The sequence below is a fragment of the Mytilus californianus genome, unplaced genomic scaffold, assembly GCF_021869535.1.
Source record: "Mytilus californianus isolate M0D057914Y unplaced genomic scaffold, xbMytCali1.0.p SCAF_4, whole genome shotgun sequence".
NCBI lineage: Eukaryota > Metazoa > Mollusca > Bivalvia > Mytilida > Mytilidae > Mytilus > Mytilus californianus.
This window is the reverse complement of record NW_026262690.1, coordinates 93,570,133-93,590,848: the sequence shown is the minus strand read 5'-3', so window position 1 is coordinate 93,590,848 and position 20,716 is coordinate 93,570,133. Positions and strand designations below refer to the sequence as shown.

Below are 20,716 nucleotides of genomic sequence, written 5' to 3'. Positions count from 1 at the left end.
ATTCATTTAAATCTTAAATGCAATAAAAGCGAACATGAATTATCAGGAAAAGGGAAAAAGTCTGGCAGGCCCAGTTTAAAAATAAACCAGGTAATTTTTTTCCAATATTTAATTATCATATAGCATAAAAAACAAAACAAGTGAACTTCCGTCAGTTCGATACTTTCACCTACACACACGAACACAAAGGAAATATAAACAAGGTAATCAATTGCAAAAACACAAAAATTTAAATAAAATTTAAATTAAATATCAATTTGGAAATAACCATTAATATTTAATAAGAAATAAGTAGGACAAAATAGTTATGATTATAAATACATTTCTCAATTCTATACCTCCCTAAAAATTTGATAAGTAAACATTATATAATTCATAACTGCTATTTTTTACTTACATTGTAAAGTAGCACTGAAGCAATAAATGTGACTATACCTTGCAGTAATAGACCAAGTAAATGGTGAATTTTTACCTGTTAACCAGGTGTATACATTTCTCAGGTCAAGTTTACTCTTTGATGATGTTGACAAGAGGTCAAGACCCTCCTCTTTGTGTACAAACTTCTATCTTTGAGTTTCCTTTGTAAAACGATTTGTATAACTTTAATATATATATTTTCTAAAACAATCTGACTAGGGAATGTTACTATTATATGTTCCCTATCATAGAAATTAGATTTTACATATATTTCATCTTTAATCTGAAATCTGATTAAACGACTATGATAGTTATATGTGGCAGTGGTTGGTTATTATTTTCAGATAAATGAATTGAAGGCAAATATTTATTTCACTATATTCCAGTTTTTAAACTAACGCCCTGAAAAAAGATATAGTACACTGACATATAGATATCTTTAATCAAAATTATCCCCTTGTTCTACTATAAATCATTTATCATCAGCATTTTCTGAAAATTTTATTAATTATGATCATAAATTAATTACTATGCATATAGCATTTTCTTAAATCAAATAAATTACCTACCTTCATATATATATTTCCAAATGTATGATTATTTGAACTTCACGTTAAACATTAAAAATCCAATATGAATGCAGACGTCAATAAAATCCACAGTTAAACTTAATTTTCACACAAACTGTTCTGAATGAAACTTCCGAAAATATTTAAACATCTGTATCCCGGCCCACTTCAATGTCCACTAAAATCCCGATCTTAACAATGCCGTCCTTTGTTCACTCTGTCAACAATAGAAACTTGTGAAGCCAAATAAGAACAGATCTTAAACATAATAAACGAGAGCACCACATCGCCTTACAAATAACACAAATTGTAACGATTTTAGTTTTAATCACAAAATTAATTCCCAATCCGTGTTTAATGGGCAGGGCAAGAACTATGCAAGATAAATGAAAAAGCAAAAGACCCTAGCGTACAGGGGAAAAGCAATAAAAGTAGTGCAGCAGATGCTTCGACTATCTGATACAATAGGATAGGAGCCTTATCTCACAACATAAATCAAGAACATAAATCAGTCAAGCATGTCTATCCAAAAACTAATCACTTTTCCACAACTTGGGTAAATATTTACACCAACATTACTTCTGTTTGAGTGGCTCCATCTCTACACAGTCGAGGGAACACGCTTATCTTTGACCACCCTTTATCAGTGTATCATATGACCATTTTTTTATGTCTGCTCAAACATTATAAAACAATAAACTCTTTGAAAAGTATCAACAAGCAGGTGTAACTGGACCTCTGTCAGACTTCTATCTTCATGTGGATCACAAACAAAAATTAATTCTCATCATGTTCTAGGGATAATGTTAATTAATATTTCAATATTGTCCAAGGAAATTGATATTTTTTTAATAACAATACTGATAAAATATTAATATTAAAAATTAATCAAATCATGCGAAAGACACAGACAAAACCATCAGAAAAAGGTTCGGAAATGCTAAATTTTTTATGAATTTTCATCATAACCTTAAAACTTCAATAGATCTATTTTGTTCCTTTTTTAAAATAACATAGATATAAGCAATTGCAATACATTATACAGTAAAATAATCAAGGCTACATGGTGTCATAAAAGTATCATCTTTTCACTATGTGTACTTAGTAACTTCATTTTTTTTAGATTTACACATGTTTTTTTATGTTTATAGCTGGGGAAAAGGGATGTTTTTATGGTGGACAATGTTTTAATTCCCCCTTTTTATTTACAAAAAAAATACAAAAAAAATATAATGGCAAAATAAGACAACTTCCTGCAGATCTTTCTTCTGAAATATTGGTCTATATATTCCTCAGAACTTCTATATAATACAAATATCGTGCCTTACAGTCTTTTGTTATTGTGCATTTATTCTATATTTTTAATTTCAGTTCAATTGAGCAAAGAACTATATTCACCATGTATGCCCGGAGAGACAATCTAAAATTTGAGAAGAGAGTTTAATTTAGTGAATCGTATTGCCACAATGCCGTTGTTGACTGAGGCCAGTCATTGTCTCTTTTCGTAGCTGACTTCTCATCCGTCAAACTGATTATTGGTATTGTTGTTTTGTGAAAAATATTTTCATAATGAAGATTAGGAGCACTTCATAATTGAAGAAAATGACTCCAGTGTGAAAGGCATTGTCATTTTGTCAAATAACTGCAGACAAAAGACATCAAATCTCTATCCAGTAATCGGCACAATTAATCAAGTCGTGATGCAATGTCCGATATCATATGGCGGAGCAGTGGCAGGATACGATAGACGATACAATTAGACAGATCCTGTTAATGCAGGAGATGAGGAAGACATTAAAAAAAGTCTTGACAATGTGATACAGTAAACAAATAACTAGGGTCAGCTTGGTGATTTATAATGAGGTTTAAATCTAAAGCTTTGTTTGGGAAACATTTGTCATTGCTCACTTCTTGTGTGTCAGATTGGTGTCCGGAATATAAAAATTACGAGGAACTTTTTTTGAAAGCTTTCATCTGAATATGTGATTTTCATATTCTTTTAATAATTTTTGTCATTCCAAAAAATGAAAATTCGTACAATTTCTTGAACCTTTTGAAATTATTACCTTAATTGAAACAAGTTTTCTGACAGATTTTTATCACAGTAGTTTCAGAAATGGGGGATAACTCTACCCTATGGTCCGCATATCTCAAATCATACAATAGTCCTTATATCTTATTAACATTTTCTTGTCCTGATATGCATGTAAAATTAGCCACTGGACATTAAACATCAATTCATCATCATCAAATACTAAATTAAGTTAAAAATATATAAGGTTTTATCAGAAAAATTGTATTATATGTCCTTGGTTTTATTCTAATCAATATTGAAATAATTACGATATTATAATACAATGTACTATGGAAAGCTTTAATATCATATAACTTGATATAACTTAATTTGAAAAGGCAAAAAACATATAAATCAAAATTTAACTTTTTTGTTTAAATTAACAAGAAAATTTAAAACTCTTACCAAAAAACAATGTGATCTGAATGAACATCAAATATTAAATGAGCAATGTCACTTCTTGCAGGTAAACAATGATATGACAGGTGTGATGCCAATCTGATAGTACAGTTTATAATAGGTGCACTCTATTCGACTATATATACTATAGTACATGTACTGTTTCTTAAATCAGGGTGGTACTATAGAAAATTAAAGATATAAGGATGTTCAGGGTTTTTCTAATTATAAATGGGTGTTTCTACATAAAGACTATTTAGGACAGTGTCAAAATTTTCAAGTAGTCATTGTTTTTTGGTAAATGAACAATATTTCTTCTTTGTCATTATTAGATTAGTATTGGCAACAATACCTATTTATGAACCTTGAGCTCAATTTTAATATTCAAACCTTCTTTACCCCAGAGTCAGTTTCCTATAATAACTGTCAAAGTTTTATTATTCATTTTGGTCTTTTTTCTGCAAATATTTCCTTCAAATTAAAATTAGCAGCAAACTCTAATAAAATGCTCTGCAGGGCGCAGCTTGATACGACCGCAGAGGTCTAACCCTGAACAGTTGGGGCAAGTATGGACATTCAAGCTTGATACAGCTTTGCATTTGGATTGTGATTAAATATTTGACACAGCATAGGTTTCTGACACAGAATGAATGTGGTCTAAGAACTTAAAAATTTTAAATTGGACATTCACCTATTATGGTCCAATATCCAAAATCTAAATACATGGTTAGATTCAGCATATCAAAGAACCCTAAGAATTCAATTTTTGATGAAATCAAACAAAGTTTAATTTTGGACCCTTTTGACCTCAATGTGGACAAAGTTGATAACGGGGCCCAAAAATCAAAAATCCAAATACATGGTTAGATTCAGCATATAAAAGAACCCCATATATTCAATTTTTGTTGAAATCAAACAAAGTTTAATTTTGGACCCCGATTTGGACCAACTTGAAAACTGGGCCCATAATCAAAATTCTAAATACATGTTTAGATTCAGCATATCAAAGAACCCTAAGAATTCAATTTTTGTTAAAATCAAACAAAGTTTAATATTGGACCCTTTGGACCTTAATGTAGACCAATTTGAAAACGGAACCAAAAATTAAAAATCTAAATACACAGTTAGATTCGGCATATCAAAGAACCCCAATAATTCAATTTTTGATGAAATCAAACAAAGTTTAATTTTGGACCCTTTGGACCTCAATGTTGACCAATTTAAAAACAGGGCCCAAAATCCAAAAACTAAATACACGGTTAGATTCAGCATATTAAAGAACTCCAAGAATTCAAGAATAAAACCCCATTGAAATTGGTCAAGAATTAAGCAATTTATAGGAAGTATCTTCTTTTGCACAATACTGTGCAATTAAATATTTCTTGCTATTGCGCAATACTGTACAATTGACAATTTCTTGTTATTGCGCAATATTGTGCTATTGGATATTTCTTGCTATTGCGCAATACTGTGCAATTGAAGATTTCTTGCTATTGCGCAATACTGTGCAATTGAAGATTTCTTGCTATTGTGCAATACTGTGCAATTGAAAATTTCTTGCTATTGCACAATACTTATTATATAATAATTTACACATACTGTTTGCAATTGGTGCGTATCTCCTACCATATCATTATTATTTGCTTTTAAATATAAATCAGAAATAACCAACTTAAAAAGGAAAATTTTAAAAGAAAAAAAAAAGGAAAAAAAAAAAATCCCCCCCCCCCCAAATTTTTTGAACCCCCTTATGATTCATCACCCCCAAACTCAATCCCAGCCTTCCCTTTGTGGTATGGTACCTTGCAGTACAATTTCAGAGAGATCCATACACTTGAACACAAGTTATTGTCTGGAAACTAGAAAAATGCTTATTTTGGGCCCCTTTTTGGCCCCAAATTCCTAAACGTTTAGGGCAATTACTCCCAAACTCAAACCCAGCTTTCCCTTTGTGATATGGAACCTTGTAGTACAATTTCAGAAAGATCCATACACTTACACACAAGTTATTGTCCTGAAACTAGAAAAATGCTTGTTTTTTGCCCCTTTTTGGCCCCTAATTCCTAAAATATGGAGGCAATTACCCCCATCATCAATCCCAGCCTTCCCTTTGTGGTATAGTACCTTGCAGTACAATTTCAGAGAGATCCATACACTTGAACACAAGTTATTGTCTGGAAACTAGAAAAATGCTTATTTTGGGCCCCTTTTTGGCCCCCAATTCCTAAACGTTTCGGCAATTACCCTCAAACTCAATTCCAGCTTTCCCTTTGTGATATGGAACCTTGTAGTACAATTTCAGAAAGATCCATACACTTACACACAAGTTATTGTCATGAAACTAGAAAAATGCTTGTTTTTTGCCCCTTTTTTGGCCCCTAATTCCTAAAATTTTGAGGCAATTACCCCCAAAATCAATCCCAGCATTTCTTTTGTGATATGGAACCTTGTGGTACAATGTCAGTGAGATCCATACACTAACACACAAGTTATGTCTGGAAGTTACAAAATTGCTTATTTTTGGCCCCTTTTTGGCCCCTAATTCATTTACTGTTGGTACCATAACCCCTAAAATCAATCCCAACCTTCCTTTTGTGGTATTGAACCTTGTGGTAAAATTTCATAGAGATCCATTAACTTAAACTAAAGTTAGAGTGCGAAAACCAATGTGTCTTCGGACGACGACGCCAACGTCATACCAATATACGACTACAAAAATTTTTTTGCGGTCGTATAAAAACTGACTTATAACATTTATTAATGCCTCTAATAAGGAAGGAAACTGTTACAATCAGATATATTTTTTTCCTTTTAGACTGGTTCAATGTATTCCGACATCTTGGACAAAAACAAGACTGTGTCCACAGTACACGGATGCCCCACTTGCACTTTCATTTTCTATGTTCAGTGGACCGTGAAATTGGGGTCAAAACTCTAATTTGGCATTAAAATTAGAAAGATCATATCATAGGGAACATGTGTACTAAGTTTTAAGTTGACTGGACTTCAACTTCATCAAAAACTACCTAGACCAAAAACTTTAACCTGAAGCAGGACAGACGGACGGACAGACGGACTAATGAACGGATGCACAGACCAGAAAATATAATGCCCTTTCTACTATCGTAGGTGGGGCATAAAAAATGGTGAAAATTGTCATTAAAGGGCAATAACTCCAATAAGCAGTCGTCGGATGATTTCCTCCATATAGTCTTAATTGTAGATCTTGTCTTGCTAAATATTTTTGCTTATTTAAATTTCAATCTATCTATTATAATTTTTTAAGATATAAGGCAAAAATGCAAAAAAATTGTCATCAAAGGGAAATAACTCTAATAAGGAGTCGTCTGACGATTTCGACCAAGTGGATTTATTTGTAGAATTGTCTTGCTGATCATTTTTGCAATATAAAGTTTCTCACTATTTATTATAATTTCCAAGATAATAATGAAAAAAAATGGTAAAATTTGTCATTTAAGGGCAATAACTCCTATAAAAATCGTCTGACAGTTTTGACAAATATTGACAAATGGTAGAGCTCAACATTCTGAACATGACAATTCTGCTACTGTCAGATTTTCTCTATTTATAACGGTTTTCAAAATAATATACAAAACTTGCATTTTATCCCTATGTTCTATTTTTAGCCATGTCAGCCATCTTGGGTTGGCAGGCGGGGTCATCTGGCACATTTTTTAAACTAAATACCCCAATGATGATTGTGGCCAGATTCCGTTAAATTTAGCCCAGTAGTTTCAGGAGAAGATTTTTGTAAAAGTTAACAGGCGATGACGTACGAAGGACGCCAAGGGGTGAGAAAAGCTCATTTGGCCCTATGGGCCAGGTGAGCTAAAAATAATACATTTTGTGCAGTTGAAATGTCAATAGCAATGATTAGAGATTATGGACTGATTGGACTCATAAAGTTTGCATTTTCATGTGCTGTAGTGATTTCAATTTGTGTCATGAAATGATACACAATATCCTCTCTATTCTATTATCTCAACGTTATCTTCAAGTAAACAGAAAATTATGTAACAACTTTGTTATTAAGTCACTTCAAAAAAACATTGTGATTAAGAAATTTGTACTAAACTGGCCATGTGACTGGTAAAATGACCAGGAAGTAAAGGCAAAAAAATGGCTTACGTAAACTTCGGATTCTAGGGCAAACTTTTAAAACATAGGCTAAGAAGCTTCAGTAGAATATTCATATATGCCTCTGACTTTTCGTATCAGCTTGAAATATAACATTCTAAAGATTTCATATATCATTAAAGTTTTGGCTATAAGCAGCAGAAACTGCTGACACTTCCCAAGCACCTGAATTTATTGTTGATTTTTCATGGGGTTCGTGTTGCATGCTTTTTGGGGACTGTTTTAACCCATAATTGTTCTGCTGGCCATGTGTTGTCTGTTTTTATTCAACCTGTTCTTTGATGCTTGGTATCTTCTCACTTCCCTCTTTTTTAGCAGTCACAAGTCAACTAATCTCCATGGAATCAACTGTTTCTACTATAATATGAATTTTTGCCAGGAGTAAAATTTAGCAGGATTGTCCAATTTGTTTCTTTGAAAAAGATAACTCTATTTAATGACACAACCATCACCTCTGGAAAAGTAACACTTAATTATTCTATGCCATCTGCAGGCACAATGACAGCATTGACAAAAAACAAAACAAAAATATAAATCTGAATTAAATCCCAATAAATAACCTCTCGAGTTCACTAACATGGATGTCAAACTCCTCTCTACCATAATATTGGATATATTTCAAGTATGAAGTTGATTTTATAGTAGCAAACAATAGAACAAACATCCTTGTCACCGAGACAAAAAACATAAACATTTACCGACAAGTTTGTATCATCTTCATTATATGTACTTTAAGACTAACCATCCTTCTGACCTTAACACCAAAATAGACGCATTCTTGTTTCCGTTTTTTCTTGTACAGAATTGCCTTAAACCGGTATCTGATCAAATTGTCCAACAAGTTGACCTTGAACATTTTTGTTTATTTACATCAGATAGTAAAATTGGACACCAAAAATTCTTAAGATATATAAAAATATGGAAAGAAATGAAATACTGGAATAAGAAACTTTCAGTTACCCTCATTGCTAATGGGTATAAGACTTTTTAAATTTTACATCTCCCTCTTTTCCATTTCATTGGTAAACATGTTTCATAGCAGGATTTTTTTCAATGTTCATTTGTCCAACAGCTCTTAACTTGAACAAGCTGAGCAGAAAATAGCATCAGATCAATTCTACACAACAAGAAGTTAATCAAAAATCTTTTAAAAATTTCCAATTCCAAGTTCTTTTTTCAATTCAAATATATATTGTTTATGCATATGCATTTTATAAGATGCTCACTAGTTGTCATTCTTTGCGGTTTTTAATATCTTCATGATAGTGTCCACATCCTGATTTACATAATAATATAAACCAATTATACCATATTTTCAAAGTAAAAGACTCACATACCATGCTGTATCAAAGGCATTTCTATATATAGTCAAAGAAATTAGTAAAGGGAAGCTGGGGACCTTTTTGGATGTATTTTTCAATATATCTTTTGAGACTGCTTGTTCTTTATCCCCTGCAAAACCTGTTCTCTGCATATTACACCTCTTTTTGATAAGATTTTATCTCAACCTTAGTTAAATACTCTGCAGTTTCCCTATAACACTTCCAATAGACCTTATCGCTATTTTGGAAGCTGCAACACTTGACCCAACAATCTGCGACACTTGAACTATTGATGTGATACAACAATCACTTTTCTTTTGTGGCGTCAGACACCTTTGTGATGTCCAGTAATGGTGGACAAATGGTGATAAGATGTATAGTTATCAGTGGTGGATCCAGGGGGGTTCCGGGGGTTGGAACCCTATAATCCCGATAATTTGAGAGATCATTTGTATGACTACTTTTAAACATGGACAATATAAATCCTTCTGCTGACTTAGTAGGGAAGTCATCTGTTTCCAAATTATACTGTAAATTCAGAAATTATTGCTTGCACTAATTATTGCGATTTTTGAAGAATGAACAAACATATGAGATTAATTATTGCGATTTTAGGAATATCTGCACAGATATATGTATCAGATATCAGAATGCAAATTATTGTGATATTCTCCTAGACATTATTCGCAATAATAAAAACCTCAAAATAATTTCTGAATTTGCTGTGTTATTTGATACTTTTTCAAACTATTTACATAAATGGAAATGACTGACTACATAAATCATGTCAAAGCTACTTCACTTCTTATTTTTTAATGTACCTATTACTATTAACAATATTATGCAAATCGACCCTAGGCTCAATCTGTTTTTCACATTTAAATATTATAGTACCTGTATACCCAAAGACCTTACAACTTATTAATGAAATATTTGGCTCCATTCTTTAACTACATGCTATCTAAGTACATGTAATTTTATTCAACAACATACCAAAAGACCTCTAATAAAGTATTTGGGACCCTTTCTTCCCAACGCATATTACGGATACGATTATGAAAAATAATAGTTTATAGGAATGGATGTTATTGAGATGTCAGTCAAAAACTTGAAAAACTTTACATATATAATCAGGTAAAAATACCTACCAACAGGTCAGCGGGTTTATTACAGTGTTGACATCTATTGTCGATATAGATACCCAATACTATCTGTTGGGTAGACATCGTGTGACAAAATTACTACTCCCCATTGCTAATTTATGTTTCTTTACACGAAGTAAGTAATACATGGATTACCGTGGAAGATTAGAAAGGCTCCAAACTGGCTTTGGAAAATTGAAACAAGTTTGTAAATTTGTATTTTACATCATGTTCTCTTGAAAAAGAAACACAAAGGTCTATGATCTAACAAGCACTCAAATCTAGTATAAACAACTTAATTGGTAAAAATATACAAGTAATATAGATAAGATTATTGTGAGTGTTCATAGTTGCTTGGTTTACTGGGGGGTTTATGCTTCTCTTGATCATTCTCAAAAAACTTCCTTCTTCTGTGGAGGGGCTCCAGTAGGGTAACCCCTTAAGGTCACAAGGTTGTATCTAAAATTGCCTCAGGTCACAAGGTCACTTTTAAGCAAAGTTAAGATAGATACATTTGTAGTCGGTTTTGAAAATTTTTAAATGTTAACGAATTAATGTCACATTTTATTGAGACGTCAGGTCGCAAGGTGACAGGTCAGATTTGACCATTGCTTCATTTATTCAACTTGATCTCCAAATTCATTAAAAAGAGTTGTCATAATCATTCACATGTCCTTTTTTCTCCCAGTTCTTCTCATATGCAGAAGTTATCTACTATTAAAAGTATTCTGAAGTCAAATGCCAGGGGTGGATTCCAGCCATTTTTAAAAGGGGGATTCCATCCCAGGATAAAGTGGGGGTTCCCAACCATATGTCCCCATTCAACATCATTGATTGTTCCCCCACCCCCTTGATCCGTCACTGAATGCTCTCCCAACTCCTCTGACTTCTTGTATTGATCATTTTCATCCAGTGTTCCCCCTTTCTCTATTTACCCCCTCTTACTCGCTATTAACCTACCAGTAGCTGTGAATAATTAAATCAACATCCTTATTTAAAATCAAGATAAATCATGTTATGAATATCTACATATTTATTATTAAACAACTTTTATGTCAAATAAACATATATTTTTTTCACTAAATTATATTATATACCACTAAATGGATTGATTTTCTGTTCTTTTTTTTTTTTTTTTTGCTCTGGGTTATCACTGAACAGCTTTTATGACCAATAGCAATTTACATATCCTTTAATAAAAACATGTCATGTTTGTAAATGGACCTGTTTTTTTATCTGCGGTTTGTGGTTCTGGGTGCGAGACATAAAAAACTAATAAAATAACACCTAAACACACTTGCTGAAAGTGATCTTAGCTAATATGTTCACGAATTCATTCAACAAAAAAATACAAATTGCTATAAAATTGACGTAATGGATCCCACAACAGTCTAATTTGAAAATAATTTGTAATTTCTTCAACTGTCCTATCCATTCATAACGTTTCCATAATGCATGATATATATCTATGAATGAATACAATGGTCGCATTTGACCACAAATGTCAACCAATATCGGCATAGGTGTGACACTGTTATAAATTACCTTAATTACAGGTATTATTGTAACACAGGTGTACTGACACCTGCCCTAGGTATATACAGTAACTTTATTTATTACCTATATAAACAATCTTTTGATCTAAATACACATTCTAAAGTCATCACTTTAATACATATTTACATCATCTACTTGCTTTTCCATTAATTCGCGAAACACGAAGAGGGGTCGACGGGGTTTACACATTTATTAACAATCATCTTTCAAAAATAATTTTTTAAATATAACGAATCGTTTAATCATATTAGAATAGAATACAGAAGTTCAAAATCTACAAAATTATCAATAATTATTTTGCAAACCTCATCAAATAAATTTCTTTATGTATCAAGAGACCTCTGCCTTTCGTTAGAATCTAGGATTGGAATTATCCTGATCTCATTATGCATTTTAAACTCCAATCTGTTTCAACTTCAATCAAATTTAAAAGATTTCTGTAATCCATCTGTCTATACAATCTCTACATTAACCCAAATTACTACTTTCATGTGCAAATCTTAATTGCTCCGCTAGATAGATTACCAATTAATATTTTACTTATTTGTATAATTTATCATGATATAAAATAAACTTTGTATCTGTCTGATCTTTTTCCAAGTTTTTTGTTACAATTATAAACATGAACTATAATTAATCAGTAAACTTGGTTCAGTGTTACAACTTAGCAGACGTAATCCTTCAAGCTTTCATACTTTCGTTATGGATAATTTTGTTGGATAAGCTTGCTTTCAGTACCCCAGAGTATCTTCTTATACCGTATAATGCTATTGTATTAAGTAACTGAAATTGTTTTTTTTCATCTGGTTTGATTCTAATTGTGTGTCCTTTTTCTGGTCTAATTGTTTGTTTTTATCTGGTCTAATTCTAATTGTGTGTCCTATTTTTTATCTTGTCCAATTCTAAGAGTGTGTTCTTTTTCTGGTCTAATTCAAAATTACTTTAATTCTAGATGTGTATTTTTTTTCTGGTTTGATTCTATTTGTAAGTTTTTTTCTCTGGTTATATTCTTATTGTGTGTCCTTTTTCTGGTCATATTCTAATCATGTGTTCTTTTCCTGGTCTTATTCTAATTGTGTGTTCTTTTTCTGGTCTAACTCTATTTGTGAGTCTTTTTTCTTGTCTTATTCTAATTGTGTGTTCCGTTCTGGCCTAACTCTTATTGTGTGCTCTTTTTCTGGTCTAATTCTAATTGTGTGTTCTTTTTCTGGTCTTAGTCTAATTGTGTGTTCTTTTTCTTGTCTAAATCTAATTGTGTGTTCTTTTTCTGGTCTAAATCTAATTGTGTGTTCTTTTTCTGGTCTAACTCTAATTGTGTGTTCTTTTTCTGGTCTTAGTCTAATTGTGTGTTCTTTTTCTGGTCTAACTCTAATTGTGTGTTCTTTTTCTGGTCCAACTCTAAGTGTGTGTTCTTTTTTCCAGTTTGATTCTAATTGTGTGTTCTATTTATTTGGTCTAATTTTAATTGTGTGTGGGAGGTTTTATTTCTTTGATATTAATTGTAAATCCTTTTCTGGTTTGATTCTAATTTTTCTGGTCTAATTTTAATGGTGTGTCTTTTTCTGGTATAATTCTAATGGTGTGTCTTTTTCTAGTCAAATTCTAAATGTGTTCTTTTTCTTGTCTAATCTAAGTGAATGGGTTTTTTTCCTGGTCTAATTCTAATTGTATGTTCTATTTCAGGTCTAATTCTAATTGTGTGTTCTATTTCTGGTCTAACTCTAATTGTATGTCCCTTTTCTGGTCTTATTCTAATTGTTTGTTCCGTTCTGGTCTAACTCTAATTGTATGTTCTTTTTCTGGTCTTATTTTAATTGTGTGTTCCATTCTGGTCTAAATCTTATTTGTGTGTTCCTTTTCTTTTCTAAGTTTAATTGTGTGTTTTTTTTCTTGATTAATTCAAATTATGTATTTGTTTCTGGTCTAACTCTAATTGTGCATTTCTGGTCTAATTCTAACTGTGTGTTATTTTCTTGTTTGATTCTTACTGTTTATTATTTTTCTGGTCTAATTCTAATTCTAATTGTGTTCTGTTTCTAGTCCAATTCCAATTGTGTGCTATTTTTCTGCTGGGATTACAGTGTATCTAATACTACTTGTGTGACCATTTCTGTCTAATTCTAACTGTGTTTTTTCTTGTCTAATTGTAATTGTGAGTCCTATTTTTTTTCTTCAATTTTCAACAGTGAAAGGTCCAGAAAGCCAAGAATTGAACAAATACCATTTTTTCTTTATATAAAGATATTATCCTTGGGAAATGAGTGCCATCATCTTGTGGTCTTGCACAACATGCCAGCATTTTAATGCTTAATAATCCAGAAAAATCCATTTATCATCAAATCAGTCATTCTCTGAAACCAATAACTGGAAAACCAAGACAAATGCATTGAGAAATTGAAAAATTTCGCTACTTTAAAACCCTATGAAGATTCCTGTCTCTGTCTCCGTCTGCTATAGTGAAGAAAGCCTATATTTAACTGTACGAAGTTTGCACATCTGCCAGACTGCTGCCGGAGGACTGTTATTATTCCATAATTAATTGTCTCCTCATTAACACCCAAAATGTGCCAAGTGGATTAGAAAAATCAGGATAATTTTGTTTGCTACTGGAAAATCATGTCCAGCGAGGTTTCCTAACTACTAGTAACTATCCCTTTAGGCTGAACAATCTCAATGGGGATGATCAACTTAATCATTTTGAACGAGGATTTAAATTGTTCTTCATTTTAGAACAGACATGCCCTTACACTAACAAAACAATTTTTACAGTTATATGGGTTTATCTGACCTAATAAGTGGAATTGGATGTAATTTCAGAAATCATGGTGACCTCTTTAAATGGTGACAGTATACCGTTAGCTATTTAAATACACAAACAAAACTAGCTTGTCTTTGTTTTAGATAATGCGTTGACGTTTGATAATAACAATCATTGGTGTTGCTATCAAATACCCTTTGACCTACTGAAGTATAAAGCAAGTTTAGGCCTAGAACTCTATTAAAAGGGCAATTCTTTTTATTTCTTTTCCCTCAATTCCAAAATCTCTGTTTATAACAGATTTTTTTTTAAAATCTATGAACAATTTCGTTTAAGAACAAAATAATGCATTGACTTCGCTGGACATTTATATATTGATAATACATAAATAAATGGGATATTTTTTCGAAGCATAAAAATGCAATTGAATGAACATTTCAATTATCAAAACCACTACTTTTAACTTTTTGTTTGCGCTACTTTGGATTCCTTCATTTTTTTGGATGGTGGAAAAATGATACTTTCACAGAAACTCGTTTTCGTGTTTTTTACTACATGTACGATAAGCTTTGATACAAATTAGAAATTTTTTATTCATTCAGTATCTAAATTAGTGGTTCACCTGTACTCATAAATTTAGCTAAAATTTGTAATCAATGAATACATTTTTGTAATAATGAACCCAGACTTTACCTACCAAAATTTAGATTATTCTTTACAGTGGTCAAAATTTGGCTATAATAAATACATGCTTTAAGCCTCCGGGTGCGGGATTTTCTCGCTGTGTTGAAGACCTATTGGTGGCCTTAGGCTGTTTTCTGCTCTTTGGTCAGGTTGTCGTCTCTTTGACACATTCCCCATTTCCCTTCTCAATTTTATTTAAATTCTGAATTTACAGTATTAAAAGTTATATAAAAATTTTCAATCACTGACTGCTTAAAAACATAATGTTAGATAAATACTATGTACTCATCAACCATTTTCTTCTTATTGTATTCTCATTTGATCGACTGATGGTGATTTATCGCATCTTAGGGACTTAAAGTACATTATTGCAATACAATTTTCCTAAATAACATATTCCTGTTTGTATTTTTGTGTGGAAGCTGTTTTAAAGGGGCAAAGCTGTCAAATTCATGTTCACCAATTAGACTCAAATATTCATATTTGATTTATAACATACTAAAACGTATATCCAAATTACAAAAAGACTAAAATGTACTAAAATAAACAATTAACAATGCATGGACTCGATGATATGTATCAACATTTCGTGTGTATTTTTGTCTAGACATCATTTAATTAACCATTGAGATGTGAGATGTCTGAAGACTGCCGACAGTTTATATAACCCGATATAAACATAAATATAAATATATATAGATAGAGACCATGTGCAATTGGATTTTTCTAGGTCTGTTTGATTTCATACTGAAGGTTAAAAAGTATGTTTATCATTGTTTTTACCACATATAAGAATTATTTTTTTGTGGATTGAATCAGTCAACCAAATAGTACATCCTTGTTTCACTTTCAATGTTGACATTCTTTTTCTTTTAATAGCTGGATACATACGTAAGTAACGTAACCCATGTCCAGCTAAGGCGTTAAATTGAAGGTCACATGAATACAGATTCAATGAGGTCGAATTATTCGCTTAGCTAATTTCAACAAAATTGAACCAAACTGGCTGCTAAAAGAGAATGATTATTTCACTATTTCACTTTCATTAATGATTGAACAAAAAAAATCATATTCTATTTTTTTTATATCTCGTAGCTAATGCCCCTTTATATATAAGGGCTTATATATGGAAAAAAGAACAGATCTTGAGATCTTAATATTGAAAATTTTTATGAACACTTTGATCCAGGTGAGCTCAACACTTTAAAAATAAATAAATTTTCAACATTAATCAACAAAACCTTGAATATGAAATCCAATATACATTAGCTTTGTATTGCAAATGTTGATTTTTATCTATGAAAATGAGGAAAATATCTTTATAATTGAAGAAAATCACAGGAAATAACCAAAACTCATTATTCTTAAGCGTCTCGCACGGAGTTCAACAAACCAAACTTTACAGAACTCTATCTACATTATAATTATAGATGCAAAATCAAAGAAATAATCTTTTCACATCGATGATGAAAAAACGTAACAAAAAACATGAATACCTGACTTCATCCCTCCGTTCTGGTATAATAGTGATGTGTACAACAGATAAATAAATATGATTTACGATTTTTTCCTATCTCTTTTCACTTTATCTGATGTAAATATTCCCATGTAATTAGACCGAGGTGACAAGATACTCTCTCTGATGTCTGACAATCCTATTTGTTATATTCCTTTGCTTTGTACAAACATATTCGTATATATGTTCATGATGAAGTATATAAAGGTAGCAATCTTATGAAGTCATCACTTTCATATACTATTTGCTTTTAAAAATTTCTATCTTATGAAGTCATCACTTTCATATACTATTTGCTTTTAAAAATTTCTATCTACATTTGTATCTATTACAGTTTTCAAGATAATTGGCAAAAACTCCAAAAAATGGTAAAAACATCTTTAAAGGGAAATAACTCAAATAACAAGTTGACTTAATATTTCATCCATGATGGCTTATTTGTTGATCTTGTCTTGCTGATAATTTTTGCTATATAAAGCTTCTATCTATCTATTATAGTTTTCAAAATAATAGGCAAAAATGCTAAAAGATGGGAAAAGTTGTTATCAAAGGGCAATTACTCTAATAAGGAGTCACCAGACGATTTTGGTCATGTTTGACTTATTTGTAGATCTTGACTTGCTGATCATTTTGGCTTTTTAAAGTTTCCTTCTATCTATTATAATTGTTAAGATATAAGACAAAAACACAAAAAAAGGTAAAAATCGTCATTAAAGAGCAATAAATAGTCGTCTGACAATTTTTGACGTAAACAGACAGCAGGTAGATCTCAACATTTTGAACATTTCTGCTCCTGTTAGATTTTCTCTATTCATAGCAGTTTTCAAAATAATAGACAAATCTTGCACTTTACCCCTATGTTCTATTTTTAGCCATGTTGGCCATGTTGGTTGGCAGGCGGGGTCATCAGACACATTTTTCAAACCAGACACCCCAATAATAGATGTGGCCAAATTTGGTTAATTTGGCCAGGGAGTTTCAGAGGAGAAGATTTTTGTAAAAGTTAATGAAGACGACAGATGCCAAGTGATAAGAAAAACTCACTTGGCCTTTCGGCAAGGTGAGTTTAAAAAGGGTGCTAAAAATCTTTTAAGCACAACTTGTTTCCCTTTGCCAGTTGCAGACTGGTTCTAAACCAAGCAAAACTGAATTGCTGTACATGCAAAGCATTATAAGTTAAAAGTGATATATCTAGGCGTTTTCATCAATTTGTATTGATTACAATCAAGCCATGAACCATTATTTCCACAAAAGATACTGGACCTTAATAGACATTTTAAAAAATTTTCATCAAACATAAGTTTTAGTAGATATCCCAAGTATTATTGCAGTTAACTTTGGATAGAATTTTTAGCTCACCTGGTCCAAAGAACTAACAAATACTCTTACATGTAGTTTCATATAAGAGTGTTTATGATTGATTGATTGTTGGTTGCTTAACGTCCAGTGGAAGAGTGTTTATGAAAAACAGATAGCAAGATGGACACAAAGTGATGGTAACTGCAATTATTTCTTTAGACGAGGTGAGCTAAAAAATGCCTCAACATATTAAAACATCTAGTAAATATTGTTGCCAGAATTTTTTCAACATACATTCATTTTTAAGAGCCATCCATTGATTTGGATTATTTATTGCAAAGTCTGTTAAAACAATCTGTTTTTTAATGAAAATGGTCGAGATTTTCCACTCGGTAAAACACTTTTCATGTCAGACAGATTCTTTGTATTTCAGGAACATAAGGATGTTACAGAATGCACATCTTCTTAATTAACTACATTACCTAGTTTATAATCATTTCCATCTTCTGAAGGTATGGTTAACTGTTATTTCGTATTACTTTAATTATAAAGATCTACTGGAGATCGCACCTTTACTAACAAGCTTCAAAATATTCAGTAATGTTAGAAATTTAGAATCAGTCAGAACTTAATATACTTATCAAATACTAAAAGTAACTCTATGGAACATCTTTGTGAAGCCTGTCAAATGAGTTGTATTTCTATAATCCCAACACCTCTATGTTTTTAATGATACCATGGATACATTTATTTCATAGGTACCAATATTCATGGATCGGTAGGGGCGGATTCAGGCGGGGGGTGGCAGGCGTGCCCCCCCCCCCCCCCCCCCCCCCCCAAATTTGCAAAGCATGGGTTGTCCTCAGCTTAATAAAGAATATTTCGATAATTTTACCTCAAAAAAATTGCCGATCATTTAAGTTTGCGCCCCCCAATCCTAAAATCCTGGATCAGCCCCTGGTATTAACTTAGAGTTCGGAGTTTTCGTCTTTTCCTAAATTCAAGTCTTTAGTTAATTTGGGTTAAGCTATATTTGTGTACCTATTCACACAAAAATTAGTAACTAATAAATATAAATGACTTAAATGCATGGTAGTTTTGCTAAATACTTCCTGTTTGATTTGATTTGTTTTGTATTATATTTTTCTTTCACTTTCATAAGCCATCAACCTCCAAAGGTGATAAAAGTGCATTTGAAATAAAGTTAATATCTCTACAATTTGCCCATAAACAATAACTGTCAACAATGTCCTTTTCTAGTACCATACATTATGAAACAAATATGCATTTTTTTTTTACAATGTATACTTCTTTCATCATCCTTTTCAACTCTGCATTGACTTCACTCCCTTATCTTCATCCCCATAATAAACATGATAAAAAAAACTAAAGATCAGTTTTCATCATACTCCAAATTTTCAAGTAATTCTTAGAAAAAACTACCCTTTTTTCTTTATAAGCCTGAAGTTTTAAGAATAGCTGTTAAAATTCATCCTTTACTTTTAAAATAATTTAATTTTCCACAATTCTCACGATTTGTCATTTTTACGTCAGGTTTGAAATCTATTTTAACTCTTAAGGCCATTTTTATTCCTTAACTGATCATCATATCAATGAAAAATATCATAAAAAGATCACAGACTTACATAAAAATACCATTTAGGTTTCATGCAATTTTTGTACTTGGCTATATATAGTGATGTCTTACTTGAATTATATTACTGGTTCCATCTGTCTGGTCACAAGATACTTTGCCATCACTAGCTACCATTTCTGTACTCTGCTCCCCTGTCCCACCATTGTCATGTTGGAGTGATCTACCATGTTCTGTTTTAATACAGTCTCTGACTTGTACTTTTTCTTTCTCCACATCCTCTGTTCCTTTACTCTCTTTTTCAATCTTGACAGTTCTTTCTCCATCAAATACTATTCTCTGCTCTTTTTCAATTTGATTCTTTTCTTCTATTTGGTTTTTAAATTTATTGTCCTGTTCACCTATTTGAATTTTAAAATTGTTGTCCTGTTCCCCAATTTGGGTTCTAAATCTATTGTTCTGGTCCCCTAATTGGTTTCTTAATCTACTGTCCTCTTCCTCTCTTTGGTTTCTATATCTGTTTTGTTCCCCAATTTGGTTTCTTAATCTATTGGCCTGTTCCCCAGTTTGGTTTCTAAATCTGTTCTCCTGTTCCCCAATTTGGGTTCTAAATCTATTGCCTTGTTCCCCTATGTGGTTTTTTGATCTGTTCTCATGTTCCTCTATTTGTTTTCTAAATCTACTGTCCTGGTCCCCTATTTGGTTTCTAAATTTGTTCTCCTGTATCCCTGTTTGTTTTCTAAATCTACTGTCCTGGTCCCATATTTGGTTTCTGAATCTATTGTCCTGGTCCACTAATTTTGTTCTAGATCTGCTATTCCATTCCCCTGTTTGCGGTTTTAAACTATTACCCTGTTCCCCAAATTGGGTCTTAAATCTGTTAAGTTCACCTGGTCTGACAATAGTTCTTCCATTATTTCTCACCACATTCCCCCTCAATGCATGATCTAGACCACTGCCTCCTTGTTGTATTTTCAGACATGGTATACCACTAGCCTTTGGTCTTGCAGAAGGTTTCATTTTATAACTTCCATTTTATCGGTATTTCTATAAAAAAAAAGAACAGTAAATTTTAAGTATTCATAAAAATATTATAAATATAGTCATTCAATTATTGAAACACCCAGAGTCATGCTGCATACCCCACATTGACTTTTGATTATATAAATCATACATATAGCCCACAATGTATTTTGATACCGTAAATTAGGACATTTTGGCTTTCAT

General features: G+C 31.8%; 1 protein-coding gene across 3 annotated transcripts in view; it reads right to left on the bottom strand.

The window, feature by feature from the left end:
* Positions 1–20,716, bottom strand: part of LOC127698847 (kinesin-like protein KIF26A) — a 132,313-nt gene that overhangs the window by 100,684 nt on the left and 10,913 nt on the right. For 2 of the 3 annotated variants that reach the window (XM_052202530.1, XM_052202531.1), the window contains exon 2: positions 19,604–20,536. In XM_052202530.1, the coding sequence (XP_052058490.1) occupies positions 19,604–20,509 (906 nt within the window). In that variant the 5' untranslated portion in view covers positions 20,510–20,536. Of the gene's footprint in view, positions 1–986; positions 1,441–19,603; positions 20,537–20,716 lie in introns of those variants that run through there. The other variant, XM_052202532.1, reaches the window with a different exon arrangement.